At 38.6% G+C, this 21,462-nt stretch overlaps 1 protein-coding gene across 1 annotated transcript in view; it reads right to left on the bottom strand.

Annotated features, from left to right (window-relative positions):
• The window catches only part of LOC121388266 (partitioning defective 6 homolog beta-like), a 42,603-nt gene that overhangs the window by 15,311 nt on the left and 5,830 nt on the right, over positions 1 to 21,462 (bottom strand). Inside the window, exon 2 of the mRNA XM_041519540.1 lies at positions 11,123 to 11,348. Coding sequence (XP_041375474.1) covers positions 11,123 to 11,348 — 226 coding nt within the window. The remainder of the gene's footprint in view (positions 1 to 11,122; positions 11,349 to 21,462) is intronic.

Below are 21,462 nucleotides of genomic sequence, written 5' to 3'. Positions count from 1 at the left end.
TTGCAATGGGTGAAACAGTCCACCGACAGCAATTTTGAGCCCGCCTATGGAAAACATTTTTTAAGTGCCATTTGCAGCAAATAAACATGACTGAAAGGGTACACTGTTGTATGTAGACATCTTTTAAATGTGCAAATGTTAAATATTGGCAGATAATATACACCAGGTGTATACATTTTGAAATTGTTGAGGAGCTTGACCGATGACACAAAAGTGCCATCGGTGATGCTCTCTACCTATGGCAATTTATATCTCAACGACGGCAATTGCAGTCGGATCCACCATAATTTCGAGCCCTGCACCGTGTATGAGGGTTTTAGTTGCAGTCACTATTTGCTGTTACTATTTATGCATTCCCTTATTTCTTTCCAACAGCACCTGTTTATTTACAAACCTGGCAAGTCAGGTATCACACAGTGATGATGAATATATGGCAGAAAACTTGCACTGAGTAGTAATTTAACAAACTACATGCTGTTCAACTGTAATTAGTCAACAACTAACTGAAAAGAACACTGAAATAAAAGCATGCCTGAACAAATGCCAACTTATAAACACTAATATTATGGGATGCATCTTTTCACCTGCTAGCAGCATCTGCCAAACACTTTTTGCTGTAAAATAAAGATTTCAACATATTAAATATGAAGAGAAAATTTCATGTTGTTTGTCAGATATGAGTTGTACCTTATCAAATGAAGTCTGTAGTCACCATTGGCATGGCCATGATTTTATTGGGGGAAGGGGACACCCAACACATGGAGTTATGTCATGGTGTGACATAAATATATAAAAATTGATGGGAGAAAAGTGTGCGTGTGGGGGGTATGGCCTCCATGGACACCTACTGGCAGTCACCTCACAGGAATCAGACATATGATGAAATGTAAATCATATTTGCACCCCCCCCCCCCCAAAAAAAAAAAGAAGAAGAAGAAGAAGAAATTTTCATCATTTTACTTTTGTTGTTAAAATACACACCACAACTTGTAATCAACCAATGGCACTACATTGGTAAGTGGGATTGATAGTGTTTCAGTGGTTGTAACATTTGTTAGAATGGGAACAACACCACTGACAGCCATGTGGTGGGCCGTACACTGGGTTTTTACAAAAACAAATGTGACAGAGTATAGATAGTCAACCCATAGCCATTTCTATGTTAAGTGACAAAGATGGTGGCATCCATCAGAGTTATATTTATGGAATTCATCTTTGTACGCAAAATGGCCTTGTGTACTATATTATAGATATTTCACTAAACTTCTAAAATGGCCTTGTGTACTATATTATAGATATTTCACTAAACTGCTAAAATGGCCTTGTGTACTATATTATAGATATTTCACTAAACAGCTAAAATGGCCTTGTGTACTATATTATAGATATTTCACTAAACTGCTAAAATGGCCGTGTGTACTATATTATAGATATTTCATTAAACTGCTAAAATGGCCTTGTGTACTATATTATAGATTTTTCACTAAATATTACATAATAAATGTTGGTAATAGATATAATGTTAAGTGTAACTGAGATTACATAATATATCAGCAGCTGATTTAAATGTCATAAGAGGCATCCAAGTTAAGATAGAATGTCTGGGCTCTCCACAACACCGGTTAACGGTCAAGGTTTGTTTTGTTTTGTGACATCACTACAGCACTGATTCACTGGCTGTGGACATTAGACATTTCATAATTCTCACATGTATAGTATCCAGAGGAAACCTACATTTTTCCATTAGCAGCGAGGGATATTTTATATGCACTTTCGTAAATACAGGACAACACATACCTAGGCCTTTAATATACTAGTCATGAAACATAGGCTGGGCTGGAAAAAGCCTAATTGGTCCACCAAAGAGATTTGATCCCATGATTCTCGGGCTAGCTCTCTACCAGCTAAGCTAGTCCCCAACCCATATTAATGGCCATACAGTTGGTAATATTGAAACAGTGGACATATATCTGACCCCCCAATCCCAGTTTTATTTATTTTTTGGGGGGGTCCCAAGCAGTGCACTAAGACTGGTATATCAAATGCCATGGTATGGGTTGTCCTAGCTGTCCATGGGAAAGTGCATATAAAAGACCGTTGCTGTTAATGGGAAAACATACGAGGTATCCTTTAAAGACTGTGTGTCATAATTACCAAATGTCTGACATCCAGAAGCCAGTGACTAATTAATGTAATGGTGTCGTTAAACAAAACAAACTTTAACCAAATGTGCTGGGGTGTTATCTAGCTCACTATATACAGTGCTCTCCTGGGGCGATTCCGCCATATGATCTAACAAACTTTAACCAAATGTGCTGGGGTGTTATCTAGCTCACTATATACAGTGCTCTCCTGGGGCGATTCCGCCATATGATCTAACAAACTTTAACAAAATGTGCTGGGGTGTTATCTAGCTCACTATATACAGTGCTCTCCTGGGGCGATTCCATCATATGATCTAACAAACTTTAACCAAATGTGCTGGGGTGTTATCTAGCTCACTATATACAGTGCTCTCCTGGGGCGATTCCGCCATATGATCTAACAAACTTTAACCAAATGTGCTGGGGTGTTATCTAGCTCACTATATACAGTGCTCTCCTGGGGCGATTCCGCCATATGATCTAACAAACTTTAACCAAATGTGCTGGGGTGTTATCTAGCTCACTATATACAGTGCTCTCCTGGGGCGATTCCGTCATAGGATCTAACAAACTTTAACCAAATGTGCTGGGGTGTTATCTAGCTCACTATATACAGTGCTCTCCTGGGGCGATTCCATCATATGATCTAACAAACTTTAACCAAATGTGCTGGGGTGTTATCTAGCTCACTATATACAGTGCTCTCCTGGGGCGATTCCGCCATAGGATCTAACCACCTAGTTAGACCCATTGGGTTTCCATCCATCTCAACCAGTGACTCGTGTATCAAAGGCCATGGTATGTGCTGTCTTATCTGTGAGTAAGTGTATATGAAAGATCACTGGATGTTAATGGAAAAATGTAGTGGGGGATGGGGGTTTCATCTGATGACTACTGTTAGAATCACCAAATTTTTGACATCCAAAAGCTGATGATTAATGTGCTCTAGTGGTGTCATTAAAAAACACACAAAAAATGTAGCTTTTAATTTTTCATCCTGTGTTGTGTCCAGTACTGGAATACGAACCCATCACCTAAATCAGACAGGTTAATGAACCACTGTGCCATGAGGCCGCCCTAGATATTTAATCTAACCATTAATAAAGGTTAGAAATGTAATCAAGTGTATTACCACAAGTAAAATGAAAAATTACCACCACAAACATTAACACAAAACCGCAAACACATTGAATATACAGACACTGATATTTTAAACAAGAACTTTTTTATTTAACATGTAATTTTAGTCACAAAAAAAGATTCTGTTAGTCAGAAACATCTAATTAAAATGACTGCAAATCCAGGACAGTCCCTTTACTAAATCACTGTTCTCCAGCAGTGTTTTTTTAACTCTCACTTTTAGTCGTCCAGTACTGACACATGAACCCAGCACCTACTATACTTAAATCAGACAGTTTAATTAACCCTGCATCGCCATGAAACTGGTCCAGACATTTGATTATGTAGACATTAATGAAGGTCAAAAATGTAAACAAGAGTATTAAGTAAAATGAAAAAAGACTGCTGCAAATAGTTATTTATAATGTGTTCTATACACTCTTATTCTAAACAAGAAAATATATTTAATATGTAATTCTAGTTGCCAAAAAGATTTCGTTAATCAGAGACATCTTACAATGGGCTGCAAATGATTAACTCAGGACAGTCCATTTAATAAATCAATGTTTCTCCAGTGCTTTCATTATAAACAAACATTTTAACTTTCACTTTCGGAGTACTGGCATAGGAACTCAGTACCTACCAGCTGAGCCTTAAATCAGAAAGTTTAATTAACCCGCATCGCCATGAAACTGCTCTAGTCATTTGATTCTGTAGCCATTAATAAAGGTTAAAAATGTAAACAAGAGTATTAAGTGCAGGACAAAGCCTGAAACAATCCAGCTGAGATAACACAAAGCACCTGGTAATGATATAGGGTCGACCATTGTTTACACACCCACAGATAAGGGGGGATCATAAACATGCATAACAGTCCCTGGCCATTCTGACCACACAGGGTAACAACACTGACCTTTGGTCAAGATGATGGGCAAGACTGTGTCTGAACTGAATATTTAATCCTCAACAGTCTTACTCTTGAAAGCTGATAGTGAGTGTTATAGTGAAATAAGTCCAAAGTCAAACACTGCAGCACTTCACTTGTGTACGTAGTCTATAACCACTACATGTAATTTAAAGTACATATCTTTAATAAAATGTTATGTACATGTATAAAATGTCTCTTTATTCACTCTTATAATTCTATCTACAGGTATGACCATGCATATTATATGACTGTCTTTAATAATTCATATATACAGACCTCACAGTAAAAACAAATAGAGGCGAGTGATTGTTTCTTTAACTTAGGATTACGGGGAGCCATTTAAGATATTAGCATACCTGGAAATAAATTAACATGATTACAGGAACTAAAAATTAGTTTCCTTGAACTAGCCTCAGGGGAGTGATGGGGAGCAAGAGTAATAGCTCCCCTAAAACAGCGGGGTCCGTATATATATAACATGTAGGTTATAAAATATCACATTGTCTTCCATGTTCCTTATATGATCCACATACTTATAACCTAAAACAGCGGCGTCCGTATATATAACATGTAGGTTATAAAATATCACATTGTCTTCCATGTTCCTTATATGATCCACATACTTATAACCTAAAACAGCGGGGTCCGTATATATAACATGTAGGTTATAAAATATCACATTGTCTTCCATGTTCCTTATATGATCCATATACTTATAACCTAAGATCCTCTAACAAAAACAAACTGCAGCTACCAAGGTCTCATACTGAACTACGGTACATATAAAAAATCCTTCAGTTACTCAGGTGTTCAGATATGGAATACAATACCCCTTGATATTAGACACCAGAAGTCAGTTGCAAACTTTAAATCCAGCCTGAAACAATATCTTATGGATGTTTATTTGGCTGATTAATTTTTATTCTATATAATAATTAAGTTTTGAGACTTTAGTGTCAATATTACACAACTAACAGATGTCTGTTAAATGTAAGATTTCTCTAGTCCATATGTACATGTATGTATGCATTATTATAATAGTATAGTACTTAGTATATATGTATTTTCTTTTCCAGTATTTCAATGTATTGTTGAGGGCCAAGTGGAAGATTAGCTTGTGCTAAACCTGTCACCCTCATTAAATAAAGTTATTATTATAAATAAATAAAATATTGATTGAAAAATCATAAAGTTGTGTTTAATTTATACATATTTATTTGTCAAAAAAAAAAACAAGTGCGTGGATATAGCTTCCAATGACTCGGACATTTCCCTACTTGCACATTCATTAAAAAAAACAATTCTGGGGCGACACAGCCCCTGGCTCCATTTAATATCTTTGATATTCATTACTTGTACACCAGGTACGCCCATCAAAAGGGATGTAAACAAGCCAATTATAAGGTTTGTAGCAACACCACTCCCACTACAAATCCTTATTTTTTACATCAAGGTTATTTGAAATAATAAATATGTGTAGGTGGATAACCAACACATTGTGATTCATTGGTACAGCATATTCATAAATACCTTGTAACCATGTACAGGCAAATATAAATGTCTATTAATTTCTTACCTGTAGCTGGTTTGGGAACTATTAAAATTTAAATGAAGGCAGGGTGGAGGATGGGTTAAAAACCAACAATAAACTAAAATAGTTTCCAACTACTGACAACATAACAGTCTATCACCTATTAAGCATAAAACTTGGAACCTATACCTGATCATGAATAAAATAAAATTATATTAAAATTATATTAAATTTAATTACCTTTTATTGATCCCTTTGATCCTCAATGTAAACATTTCTGGAATAGCCAGGTTATTAATTACAACTATAATAAATTTAGTAATATGTAACTGACACCTATACCAACCACATGTACATTTACTGTAGTCATCTTAACCTCATATGGCAGTCGTAATAAACATATGTATAAATGAACCTATACCAACCACATGTACATTTACTGTAGTCATCTTAACCTCATATGGCAGTCGTAATAAACATATGTAACTGACACCTATACCAACCACATGTACATTTACTGTAGTCATCTTAACCTCACATGGCAGTCGTAATAAAAATATGTATAAATGAACCTATACCAACCACATGTACATTTAGTGTATGATTTACTGTAGTCATCTTAACCTCATATGGCAGTCGTAATAAATATATGTAACTGACACCTATACCAACCACATGTACATTTACTGTAGTCATCTTAACCTCACATGGCAGTCGTAATAAACATATGTATAAATGAACCTATATAAAACACATGTACATTTATTTTAGTCATCTTTGTGACTACAGAAATAAAATATTTTGACCACTAAAATTACATATTAAATATATTTTCTTGTTTAGAATATCAGTGTCTGTATATTCAATGTGTTTCTGGTCGTCTTAATATTTGTAAGAAGCCCAAATTGGATTTGGTCACCAAATACTTTACTTTTAGTATATAAAAAACCGTTACCGTATTTGACCGGAAATTAGCCCATGTCTTTGAATAAGCCCCCCTCCATTTTGATAGCATTTAAGAAATTAGGCCCTCATTCGTAAATAAGCCCACCCCCAACTTCGTCACCTTATAAATAACACAAAACTGCAAGTTTGCTCAAAGTTCATTTAAAAGGTCATACCTCCTGCAAATAATTAAACACACAAATGTAACACAATATTTTACCACCAGTGAGATTTAGTAGTCTAACAGTAACAGTGTGTAACATTGTTTTCAATTTCATGCCTGCAGTATTTCTTTGAAGTACCCAAACCCAAGTCTGAACTAAAACCAATGTCTATTTTTACCACCACACTGTGTCCGCAGTTAATGCTAATTAGGCAAATACCTTATTCTGATTGGCTAAGAACAATGGCCTAGATTGACAATTCTTTGTAGTGTAAGCTGGCTGCCTGTCAGAAACGTGTGTATACACTATTGAGTTTGTTGTTTTAAGTCTTCTCAGCATTAAATTTTGAATGTAAATAAACAGCACTGGTAAGTAATTGTAACATAGAAGGTGCGTTTCTGATAATTAGATACTAGTAAAAAAAACTTTTTAATTAATAAACTATTATTTATTAATAACAAATGGAACACTAATTAATAGATGTGCTACTGGACGTTTTTCATTTTCTTCCTAGTTCATTTAATTATTATTTATTTTAATTATTAGTTTTTTTGTGTTTTTTTCAACAAAACTGGCCCCTTGTCTGGGAATAAGCCCACCCCATGCTAAGCTTACAATGAGTTGTCTTGGCCCCCTGGGCTAATTTCCGGTCAAATACGGTATATATATATACCCAGTATATTACGATTCTCAGAAGTAAAATGAAGTATGACTCAGTACCAATGTTAGGGCGACCATAAACACATTTAATATATAACCACTAATATTTTACGCTATTGGATGTCAAACATTTGGTAATTCTAACACATAGCCTTAGGTGAAACCCACCACATTTTTTCATTAGTAGCAAGGGATCTTTTATATGCACTCTCCCACAAACAGGATGGCACATACCTCAGCCTTTGATATACCAATCACAACATAAAATGTCCTGTATTATGCAGGGGCGCCGGAAGCAATACTTGTTGGGCCAGGAACATTTTTTTCTCTTCCTCTCACTTAGTATAGATCTCATCATACACATAGCTTTCATGGCCATACCAACTTTTAATTGCTTCAGACACTTCTGTTATGCTGCCAGCTTCTTAAGACCAAGAGGTCTGTTATTGACATCTCATTAATTAAGGGATTCTTTAGCTTTCAAGGTTTGACTGTATACATGTTTATTTTTATCTTTATTAAACTGTTGCTTTCTGTTGAATACACAGCCATGTATTAATCAATTAATATTTTATTTTACAAAGCAACTCAATCAATCAACATCTTATTTTACAAAATACCTACACATGGCTGGAACAAAATACACGCTTCAGGATATGAACAGTTCACATATAGAGTGCACATAACAAAATATATAGGCAAAAAGGAATGATTTTGAATGTTATAACAGGTTAAAGTTAAAAAGTTAAAAGTTTGTTTTCTTTAACGACACCACTAGAGCACACTGATTTACTTATTATGTTAAAACCTGCTACATTTGTCCATTAGTAGCAAGGGATTTTTTATATGCATTCTTCCAGAAAGGATGACATATACCATGACCTTTGATATACCAGTCATGGTGCATTGGCTGGATTGAGAAATAGCCCCATGGGCCCGCTGAAGAAAATCAATCTTAAACTGACCGCACATCAGGCGAGCACTTTTCCACTGGGCTACGCCCCGCCTCCCATGGCCATTTGATGTTTAACAAGAGAGAAAACCTCACCACACACAGGATACGTACAGATAAAGCAGCAAGGGATCTTTTATGTGCATATTTCCACAGGCAGGACAGTATATACTATAGCCTTTTTATAGTTTACTTTACTAAACACCATATCGGCTATTTGATGTCAAACATTTAGTAATTGCAACAGAGCCGTATAGGAAACCCACCACAATAATATTTTATATGCACTCTCCCACAGAGAGGACGGCACATACCACAGCTTTTTTATAGTTTACTTTAAAAAACACCCCAATCAATCATTATTTCTCCTGTTAAAGCCTCAAAGCAACTTATTTAGGACTCAACAGTCATGATAAGAGTGAATGAAAAGACGAAGAAGAATCACTATTTTATTTTACAAAATACCTACATAGGGCTAGAACAAAACAGTTCAGAAATTGAGTGCACACAACAAAATATATACTGTAGGCAAAAAAGAAACAATTTTGAATGTGAGAAGAGGTAAACTGTGGGCATATTGACACTAACACTCCTAATATCTGGCTAACGAGGCCTGCAGTGTGCTCCAAGTTTGTTTGGTTTAAAAAAGAAACAATTTTGAATGTGAGAAGAGGTAAACTGTGGGCATATTGACACTAACACTCCTAATATCTGGCTAACGAGGCCTGCAGTGTGCTCCAAGTTTGTTTGGTTTGAAAAAGAAACAATTTTGAATGTGAGAAGAGGTAAACTGTGGGCATATTGACACTAACACTCCTAATATCTGGCTAACGAGGCCTGCAGTGTGCTCCAAGTTTGTTTGGTTTGAAAAAGAAACAATTTTGAATGTGAGAAGAGGTAAACTGTGGGCATATTGACACTAACACTCCTAATATCTGGCTAACGAGGCCTGCAGTGTGCTCCAAGTTTGTTTGGTTTGAAAAAGAAACAATTTTGAATGTGAGAAGAGGTAAACTGTGGGCATATTGATACTAACACTCCTAATATCTGGCTAACGAGGCCTACAGTGTGCTCCAAGTTTGTTTGGTTTGAAAAAGACCAATATTAATTAGGAAGTCTTCATGCTTCTTTTAACCCATGTTAATATTTGTCTTCCAGTAGGTGCGTGGGAGGGATTACGACCTGCCAATCATGTAATGAGTGCTAAGCAGTGTGAAGAATGTTAATCACCTGTTACCTAAGCTTGGCTAACATTTCTGCAGGCGGCTGTTACCTGCAGGTGGGGCGGCTACCACATATCTAGCAGGTTGCAAATTAAATGGCATGGTTTAAGTGCAATGCAGCACAATACTCCAGGCCATACTTAATAAACTGTAAAATTATGTCACACAATATATAAATAGATAATGCAGGGCCAGCTCTGCCAACTGAGAATTTTAGGAACAATTGGCAAATGTTTTTTTAATGTAATACTAGTAGTTGATATTTTGCTAAAAAAAAACCCTGAGTTTTGCAATCTTTTAAAGATAATTAGTTTGCGAAATGTTTTGCTCACTCAGAGCTAGCCCTGCTAATGATACATCTGTAAATGTTACTCCTGGCTCGCCACTATGCCCTTCTCATATTTCAATGTATCTATGTATCCTTAATTGTGAAAAATAATTAAAATCTGCACAAGAACTGACGGTTTGGGAAAACAGTTTACAACATTTTAATCTTGATTTCTAGTAACCAAACATGCATGCAACCAGTTCTGCCTTAGTGCCCTTCCAACTTGCCTTGCTGACCTAATGTTTTTCATTAAACCCAAGGCAACACTTTCCATGCCCCCCCCCCCCCCCCCCCAAAATATATATTTTCTTAATTCAACTTCCGAGTTGGCAAGAAAAATCATGATACAGTGAGACTCCTCTAAACCGGACACTCCTGCACCAAAATAAATGTCCAGTTTTAAGAGGGATCTGTTTTAAAAGGTTAAGTTATGTACTGATTTTTAAAAAAGGACTCTGTAAAACGTCCGGTTTTGAAGCACTTCTGGTTTACAGAGCGTTCAGTTTTGAGAGGTTTCGCTGCATTATGCAACAAGCTTCCTGCTTGACAACAGTTGACTGTCATTTACATATATCAGTTGTCACATGGCAACTCAAGTCACACAATCTGGTATCCATAAGCAGAAGACCATTAAAATTGACAGCTGATCACAATGTTTTGCTATATACAGACATTTTTTTTCAATAACAATGGGTTTTTTTTTCACGAAGAACAATCTTTCAACAAAGTACAGACAGAAATTTATATTTCTACATCATAATATTGTATACTTATCAATATTTATACATTCATTAACTGACAAACATACTTGTGGTGGTCTGGTCTGCTACATTTTCCCATTAGTAGCAAGGGATCTTGTATATGCACTTTCCCACAACCAGGACAGCACATATCAAGGCCTTTAGCCAGTTATGGCGGTGCACTGGTTGGAATGAGAAAAGCCCCAAACAGTTGACAGTTGAATAGATTCACAGAGGTGGTTGGATCCTGTGACACAACCACCTCGGCCAAGCTTTAGATGGGGAACAAAAGCCCAGATAATAGGTCCACTGAGGAGGTTGGATCCTACGATGCAGGCACCTGAGACAAGCGCTCTACCCCTGAACCCTGCATAATAAAATGATTTACCTTTACGCTGAAGCTGCACCCTCAACAAGGGCTTTGCTGTGGTCAGTGCCTTGTGGTAGTTGTCATCATTGTTTATTGGAAGTAGGTCGCCATGGACGGGGTCCGTGTAGTTAATCACAAATGGAATGTCGTGCAGCTTGTGCAAGTTCTCCAAAAGGACGGAGAAGTCAGAGAATTTTGATTTCGCATCATTGTTAACAGAGAATCGACGAAACTCTGCATCAAACTGAAAGAAAATTTTAAATTAGTCTTCACATTAGCAATGGAGACTTTTTAAAATTGTTTGTGAGAGTTCGTAAAATTGACAATGGTTAATGGAAAATATTAATGGAAAATTTCTACTGCCAGCACATGTTATTGTTTACAAACAATCAATAAAACTATTATCAATGGAATTTTAAAAACTTTTTGTTAGAGTTCATAGTACGGACAAATTAAACTGCATTAAACTGAAATGAAAATCAGCTATGATATTATTAATAGATAATTAACTTTCATGACATGATGTGTATCATCCTTAACGATATCAAACTGAAATGAAAATCATGTCAAAAGAAATTAAAGGTTTTATTTAAATTTTCTTTAACTACAGTGTATATGACACCTGGATATGCATGTGATAAATATGTGTCATGTTAATGTAGCACCATGTCTATAGTAAACATTACACATAACAACTTCTTACACATCCATTTTCGTATCCCACAGTGATATCCCACTAGTAAGTAAGTGATTTAAAAACAGTTTCTTGGCTGAACACTGCAGTGATAACCAAGGTTCTAAAACCAAACTGTCCAGTTAATGAACATGACTGAAATCGATTACTATTCATGTCGGGGAACATTTTGTGTAGTATTTTGTCTCGATCCACTATGCAAGTTTTTGAAATTTCTACCCTATTTTAAAACATTAAAGAGTAGTTGCTAATCAATTTTCAATGTTCAAATGTTCCCTGCTTGTTAACTGCAAAAGCCATAAATAAATTGTAGTTGGAAAAGACATTTTTAATTTCTTTAAACCAGCATTTTTATTTAGGATATATGTAGGAAATATAATACACATACTGCAGAATTGTTAGATACCATTTATTTTACCACTTGTTTGAAGGCATGTCCAATTTACTTTTGCTTGTTATATGTTTTGAAACAACTGGTGTTAAGATAAATGGTATATAATGACCACCCATGTGGTATCTGTCATGATTATAAACATTTACATGTGAACTGTGCATATCACGTGATACGGCTAATATATGACATCATACACTTGTACACAAAAGGGTCAATAAAACTTCCACCATTTTGTATACTTGTACGCGTGTCTATGTGATTACGAACTATCGTGACATGGTGTCAGATTGGATTTAAAAAAAAAAAAAAAAAAAGACATCCATACGATGCCTAAGTTTAACCCACCTGAGCAGTTTAATTTCGACAGGCCAAACGACTGGCTGGAGTGGAAACAGCGTTTTTCACGGTACCGCACGGCAACGAAACTCAGCGAAGAAGACGGCGAGGTTCAAGTGAGTTCACTAATCTACGCTATGGGTCGTGAATCGGAAAACGTGTTCAAATCATTCACATTCGAAGTAGTAGGCCACAAGAATAACTATGACAGGGTTATGGCGAAATTTGATGAACATTTCATTCCAAAACGTAACATTATTTACAAGAGGGCATGTTTCTACAAACGCGATCAAATGCCAGACGAAAGTATGGAAGCCTATATCAGACATCTTTACCAAATTGCTGAAAAATGTGATTTTGGTGATAAGAAGGAAAAACAAATTCGCGATCGAATTGTCATCGGAATTTTGGACAAAGAATTGTCGCAGAAACTGCAAATGAAGTCTGATTTAACCTTGAACATTGCCACTGAAATGTCACGCCACTATGAACTTGTGAAATCGCAGAATGTTTCTCTGAACAATCCACAGAATTTGGATGCAGTATTGTCACACGGTGCACGATACAAGAAATTACAGTCACAAGATGGAAAACCTGGCACGTCCAGAAGAGGTAAACCACCGAATCAGTCACGTAACCATGGAAACAAAGGCACCGGATTGAAGCCATGTTCTAAATGCACGTACCTGCATGGTCCTCAACAGTGTCCCGCGAGTAGTGCAAGATGCAACCGATGTTCACATGTTGGACATTTCGAACGGGCATGTTTCACGAAATCCGTTCATGAAGTCACTCACACTGTCGAGGATGTTGACGAGTCCACAGAAGATATTGAAGAATTCTATCTCGGGACTATCGAAACTCCTACCTCTGAAGATGAACAACCGTGGAGAGTGTACCTGGATATTGGTGGAAAAGACCTGAACTTTAAGATTGACACAGGTGCTGATGCAACAGTGATTTCTGAGAAAGTGTTCCACTCATTGCGTCCGCGACCAAAACTGCTGAGTACGAAGATTCGTCTGAACAGTCCTGGAGGATTGCTGTCGTGCATAGGTCAGTTCATTGCCAGAGTCAATGTAAGACAACAGGTGCACAACATCAGGATCTTCGTCGTGTCGAATGCAGTTGACTGTCTACTCAGCAGAGGTGCAGCATCAAGTATGGGATACGTCAAAAGGGTCGAAGAAGTTACCAACGATGTGTTTGATGACATTGGTCTGATGAAGGGGGAACCCATCAAGATCAATATGAAAGACAATGCTCAACCATACAGCGTCCAAACAGCGCGGCGGATCGCCATTCCTATGCTACCAAAAGTGGAAGCCGAGCTGAAGAGGATGGAAGAAAACGATGTCATTGCCAGTATCACAGAAGCTACAGAATGGTGTGCTCCAATTGTGCTAGCAACCAAGAAGAATGGAAGTCTCAGAATCTGTGTGGATCTGAAAAGACTGAATGAAGCTGTAGTTCGTGAGAGATACATCCTACCGACACTGGATGACATATCCGCGAAGATGGCGGGGGCAAAAGTCTTCTCCAAATTAGACTTGTCCAACTGCTTCTGGCAATTTGAACTTGAACCAGAGAGTGCAAAGCTGACAACTTTCATAACTCCATTCGGACGTTTCTACTTCAAAAGACTGCCATTTGGAATTACAAGTGCCAGTGAGATTTGTCAACGCAAGATGAAGGAACTTCTCTGCGGAATCGTCGGAGTAGAAGTCTCCACAGATGATATCATCATCTGGGGCAGTTCAACAGAAGAACATGACTCCAGACTGGACCAGGTCCTCGCAAGAATCAAGTCTTCAGGAATGAAACTGAACAAAGCAAAATGCATCTTCCACCAGGAAAGTGTGGAATTTCTCGGCAACGTGATCACAGGCGAAGGAACCCTACCTGATCCGAAGAAGGTTGTGGCAATCAATGACATGAAAGCTCCAACAAATGTGTCCGAGCTAAAACAGTTTCTTGGTATGGTGAACTTTCTGGGAAAGTATGTGCCAAACCTCTCAGACATCCTTCAGCCGCTAAACAGTCTGCTGAGATCTGATACTGTGTGGACATGGGATCACAGTCAGAAAGAAGCCTTCCAGAACGTGAAGAAGCAGATTTCCTCACCACCGAACCTTGCGTTCTACGATGTGACAAAGCCTGTCATCGTGAGTGTAGATGCAAGCAGCTACGGCATCGGTGGGATACTTCTACAAGAACATGGAACAGAGTTGAAGCCTGTTGCCTTTTGCTCTAGAACTCTGAGTGATACAGAAAAGCGTTACGAAAAAGAATGTCTCGAAAATCGAAAAAGAATGTCTCGCTAGTGTCTGGACTTGTGAGAAATTCCAGAAATATCTCATTGGACTTGAACGCTTTCGGCTGATCATGGACCACAAGCCACTGGTACCCATCATCAACAAGAAAGCCATCGACCAAGTGCCACCCAGAATACAGAGTCTACTCATCAAATGATGAAGTTCACTCCTGTGGCAGAGCACATGCCTGGCAAGAGTTTGATTGTCGCTGACACACTATCAAGATTTCCGGTCGGTAAACCAGAATCATCTGAACTGGAGAACGAAGTCACATCACACATTGACTCATTTGAAGTCAACCTACCCGTGTCTGATGTGAAGCTGGAAAGAATCCGGGAAGCCACAAAAGAGGATCCCAAAATGCACTTGTTGACGTCGTGCATCATTGATGGATGGCCCAGCCACAGTCAGAACATAAGAGCGAGCTTGGGGTCATACTACAGAGACAGAAGCCATTTGAGTGTGTGCAACGGACTTGTTACATTCAATGACCGTATTGTGATTCCAAAGACAATGCGGAAAGAGATCCTGAACTGTCTACATGAAGGACACCAAGGTGTGACCAAGTGCAGAAATCGTGCAAGACAAACAGTCTGGTGGCTCGGTGTTGGGAAAGACATTAAACGTTGCGTGGAATCTTGCGAGTTCTGCCAGAACAACCGACCAGCACATTGCAAAGAACCTCTGAAGACAACACTGCTACCACCTGCACCATGGGAGAAACTTGGGATGGACCTGTGTGAACACCAGGAGAAGCACTTCCTTGTCATAGCTGACTACTACTCTCGCTTTATCGAAATCCTTCACCTGCCATCGACCACCAGCAGAAGTGTAATCCTGAAGTTGCAGTCAGTATTCGCACGGTTCGGAATTCCAAAAGAAGTAGTAAGTGACAACGGACCTCAGTTCTCATCCAAGGACTTCAAGGACTTTAGTGAAAGTTACGGATTTTCACACACTACGAGCAGTCCTCGATTCCCTCAGGCCAATGGTGAAGCTGAAAGAGCTGTCCAAACAGCTAAACGTATCCTGAAACAGAGTGACCCCACTCTAGCCCTGTTGAACTATCGCTCAACTCCTATTGAAACCACTGGATATAGACCTGCTCATCTTCTCATGGGAAGACAACTGAGAACCAAACTTCCTTCCCTGCAGCAGAAACTGTATCCAGGGAAAGCAGATCCTGCACAAGTGCAATAGTCAGACAAAGCGGCCAAGAATGCCTACAGGTACCACTATGACAAACGCCACTCTGCAAGACCGCTCCCAGAACTGAAGCCTGGCGACAAAGTCAAAGTGAAACTGGATATACAGAAAGACTGGAACTATCCCGGTGTGGTGGAGAAAAACTGTACTACTCCACGCTCTTATCTCGTTGCTACACCAAAAGGAGTACTGCGCAGGAACCGCTGCCATCTGATGAAAGTTCCTGACAATGATGAACAAGCCGAACCTGCTCCGGACATCGAGAATCCGCTGCCAGAGACCAAACCAGCAGCTGAGACTTTCTCACCTAATGTTACCACCCCTGAGAGTAGCACCCCGTCGAGAATCACCACCAGATCAGGCCGCGAGGTCAAGGTCCCACTTAGATTCAAAGACAGTTAAACTTCTGATATAAAACACTTTGACATTTAACTAAACTTGTTTATGAGGGGAGATGTCATGATTATAAACATCTATATGTGAACTGTGCTTATCACGTGATACGGCTAATATATGACGTCATACACTTGTACACAAAAGGGTCAATAAAACTTCCACCATCTTGTGTACTTGTACGCGTGTCTATGTGATTACGAACTATCGTGACAGTATCCTCCATATATACCGGTACATGCAATACGAGGTAACCATTCACTGATAGAAACACAGGTGAAGTGTGAAACACATGTATATGGTACAAGAGTGAAATACATGTATATGGTACAAGTGTAATGCAGGTTAATTAATTATCAAGGCACAATCTAGGATTTAGTTTTAAGGACATCTAATCAGGTGGATAAACATGCACAGGTATATGTACATACCTCTGAATTTAAGCCCATCCAATCAGGTTAGAACCAAAGATTTAGCAGGCCTGTAAGAACGATATCTGATTTGGGGGGGGGGGGGGGGGCACAATCTCTAGTGACAGGGTCACAAGCCTGTACTATGGGGCACAAACAAAATTTTGATTTTTATTCATATAGAGTTGGACAAACAAAACACACATTTTCAACCTTTAGTGAGGGGGAAAGGCACTCCCCCCCCCCCCCCCTCCCCTGTTCCTACAGGTCTGTTTAGTTTCTTGGACTACTCAACATATATGTAACATTATAGGGCTTAGTCTGCCACATTGTCCCACTAGGCATACATGTAAGGTACACAGACATTGGTTTCAATAAAATTTCACTTTGTGGGGGATGATTCATGCAGAACAAATTTTGGAACAGATGTTATACAGACATGTATGCTTCTATACATTTTCATTTTATTTATTTCATTTTTTAAACTTATTTTAAACTTATTTTCGTGCTTATATCCAGTTAAGATTCAAGCACGCTGTCCTGGGCACACACCTCAGCTATTTGGGCTGTCTGTTCAAGACATAAGGTTAGTTGTTAGTGGTTAGTGAGAGAGAAGGTGTAGTGGTCTTACACCTACCCATTGAGTTGTTCAAACTCACTCTGGGTGGGAGCCTGTACCGGGTCGCGAACCCAGTACCTACCAGCCTTATGTCCAATGGCTTAATCACGACACCATTGAGGCTGGTACCGGGCTGTGAACCCAGTACCTACCAGCCATATGGCCGATGGCTTAACCATGACACCATGGAGGCTGGTACCGGGCTGTGAACCCAGTACCTACCAGCCTGAGTCTGATGGCTTAACCACAACACCACAGAGGCCGGTACCGGGCTGTGAACCCAGTACCTACCAGCCTGAGTCTGATGGCTTAACCACGACACCATGGAGGCCGGTACCGGGCTGTGAACCCAGTACCTACCAGCCTGAGTCTGATGGCTTAACCACGACACCATGGAGGCTAGTACTGGGCTGTGAACCCAGTACCTACCAGCCTGAGTCTGATGGCTTAACCATGACACCATTAAGCCGGTATTGGGCTGTGAACCCAGTACCTACCAGCCTGAGTCCGATGGCGTAATCACGACACCACTGAGGTTGGTGCTTCTATACATGTTATCTTATTCACCCAGAAATCTAAAATTCACACAATGTTAATTTATCATGCTAAAATGGACTGCTCATTACCATCAGCGTGATTAAACATTAATTAACCCTTTTCTGGCTCAAGCACTGTGTGATTCCTGAGCCAGCCTCTAGGCATAATGCATGTGTCCCGGTACAGGTCTCAAGAGTATTGATAACTGGTCTCTAGGAATATAGTTTTATCTGTCCCACATGGCTGCACTCCGTGTTCATCATCAACACAAGACTTGTTAGGTGATTTACACACTCCAGTCGAGGATAAGCTTCATGTCTGAACCCACTGACCTTTCTCTCCTCCTCCCTGCTAGTCTCAACTGAACCGGTATCCATGTCAACAATAATACACACTTTGCCACAACCCAGTGACTCCTAGCAGACACCCAAGTCTAACAACTGTTATCACACAACAGTGATGGTAACCCGAAGACCCCACCCAACCCCACCATGACTAAGTCGCAAATTCAGGGCTAAAACGGGAATTAATTTAGTTTTAGACATTTTACAGATATGTAGAGATTAATTGAAAATGGTTAAAAGTTGCTAATTTATAAAACAAAATGTATTAGCCAAATGGTAAATATAAGAACTATGCAGGGCTGGCCAAAAGTACTTGTCCGCTCGCCCCAGATGAGTAAACATTTTCTTGGACGAGTACAATTAGAATTCAGTCATCCACCAGGCAACTAAAACACAAACTGCCTCTTTATCCCTTTTATACACTTGCAATTTTTGTAATTACATAGTCGTTGGCGGCCATTTCAAAGCTTAGCCAAGACCGCGAGGCCTTTCACAGACTTTGATTGGTTGTGCAAGTAAGAAAACTATAACTGACCCATACCCCTCCACCTTTCTCCCCTGTGTACAGCGTGTGTGCGTGTCAGATCTCAGGATTTCACTGAAACAATAATTTTGGTACTTTGTCAATAGTGTGTCTGTAAAATCACAGAACCAAACTTTCGTTTTTCATGATTATTATATATATCGAGTACCGTATTTGATCAGAAGTAGGCCCAAGTCTTTGAATAAGCCCCCGCCCGCTCCCTTTTTAAAGGCATTTAAGAAATTTGGCCTTTATTAGTAAATCATGGTATTATGTGTCCGTGAAGTAAATTGCCAAAAATGTTGAAGGATCGAGAAAATGCTATTTAGAACGTTACTAAAATGGATAAGTAAACTCTCTGTAAAATTAGTTTTTGATTTATCTGTGTGAGCTCGCATAACACATCTGATGTAGGCCCTAAACCAATGTCATGGAATTCCCACCAAATTGTCGGATTTTCACTAACATTGCATTTCTTATTACGAAATTAGGTTGTTCATCTGAAATTTTTTGCATTTGTTTCCCAATTAATTTGATATATTAAATGTACATGCAATTAATATTTAATTGACTAAATGTTAAATAACAGTGAATAAGCGTGTGCAAGAAAATTTGTAATGGGATCTACAGTCTCCGACTGAGTCTCTGTGTCGAACTCACATCGAGAGCGCCAAACACTGGAATTTTTAAGGGAAATTAAAAAAAAATTGAATGTCCTCAAATGATATGTCCTGCATTCTACAAGTAAACTTCATTCTGAAAAATAGAGGGGTAAACTTTTTGTTAATATCTAAAAACAAAAATTCCCTTTGGTTCACTTGTCTGTTATGACCCCCCCCCCCCCCCCCCACCACACACACACACAAAAAAACCTGCCAAAATTAATGTTATTGACTGTGAAATCATTAACTCAAAGTAGCATATTTTCGATGATCATTCTAAAGTAAAGGATTAAAGTGGGGTTTTTTAATTATAAACTAATTTCCAATTTTTTTTTAATTTTTTTTTTTTTTTTTTTTTACATTCACAAATTAAGAGAAATCAACATATTTAGTAATACAGAGCTTACAAGTAGTTTGTATGATGTGAAACTGTTTGACACATACAGTTTAAATTTTTATTTAAACTGCTCACGTTTTAGGACAGGTTGATGTTTTTGTGGGCAAGTGAAATTTGAGAGTTACTTGCTAGGCAGGCAGCTGAAAATTTTAAGATATGACCATCTCCGACTATGCATAAAAATTAACAACTGGGTAATTTTGCAGTGAGCAGGGTGAGCCCTGAAATTCCATTTGTCCATAATCTGTGTGCATATATACACCTGTACATATATATACTGAATGGTATAGAAGCTATACCACCAAGCTTTAATCCTAACAAACCCCTCCCCCTTTTCCAATAAATCTGGCAGGTATTATCCCCTTTCCCTTGGAACCCTCCAAGTTGTCATCCATGAGGTCAACAATAATATCCACATTGTACAGTGACAAACTTATTATCCACCTTCCTAACCTTTCCACAAATCATCCTTTTCCCTTCAAACCGTAATTTGTGTCAAAAACAATATGATTCACATGACACACACTAATGAAACCCATCCCCATCTCCAACAAATCTGCTTGGTATTACCACCCACACCCACACCCACACCCACACACCCGTCCCCCTTCAAGCTATCATCTGTGTAAACAATATGATTCCCATGCCATTCCCCCTCCCTCCCGCTCCAATAAATTTGGTCGGTATTACCAATCCCGCTTCCCACTGTTATCCATGTCAACAATATCAGTTCATTTGTTCCGACAAGAGAAAATCTGCTATGTACCTCAGTGGTTGTCTAGTGGACAAGTAAAATGTACCTCAGTGGTTGTCTAGTGGACAAGTAATATGTACCTCAGTGGTTGTCTAGTGGACAAGTAAAATGTACCTCAGTGGTTGTCTAGTGGACAAGTAATATGTACCTCAGTGGTTGTCTAGTGGACAAGTAAAATGTACCTCAGTGGTTGTCTAGTGAACAAGTAAAATGTACCTCAGTGGTTGTCCAGTGAACAAGTAAAATGTACCTCAGTGGTTGTCCAGTGGACAAGTAAAATGTACCTCAGTGGTTGTCCAGTGGACAAGTAAAATGTACCTCAGTGGTTATATTGTCAAGTAAACAAGTAAAATGTACCTCAGTGGTTATATTGTCAAGTAAACAAGTAAAATGTACCTCAGTGGTTATATTGTCAAGTAAACAAGTAAAATGTACCTCAGTGGTTATATTGTCAAGTAAACAAGTAAAATGTACCTCAGTGGTTATATTGTCAAGTAAACAAGTAAAATGTACCTCAGTGGTTGTCCAGTGAACAAGTAAAATGTACCTCAGTGGTTGTACAGTGGACAAGCAATATGTACCTCAGTGGTTGTCCAGTGAACAAGTAATATGTACCTCAGTGGTTGTCCAGTGAACAAGTAATATGTACCTCAGTGGTTGTCCAGTGGACAAGTAAAATGTACCTCAGTGTAATATGTACCTCAGTGGTTGTCCAGTGGACAAGTAAAATGTACCTCAGTGGTTATATTGTCAAGTAAACAAGTAAAATGTACC

The sequence above is a fragment of the Gigantopelta aegis genome, chromosome 14 (genome assembly GCF_016097555.1).
Source record: "Gigantopelta aegis isolate Gae_Host chromosome 14, Gae_host_genome, whole genome shotgun sequence".
Classification (NCBI taxonomy): domain Eukaryota; kingdom Metazoa; phylum Mollusca; class Gastropoda; order Neomphalida; family Peltospiridae; genus Gigantopelta; species Gigantopelta aegis.
The sequence above is the reverse complement of the archived record's forward strand: the minus strand, read 5'-3'. Positions and strand labels throughout refer to the sequence as shown.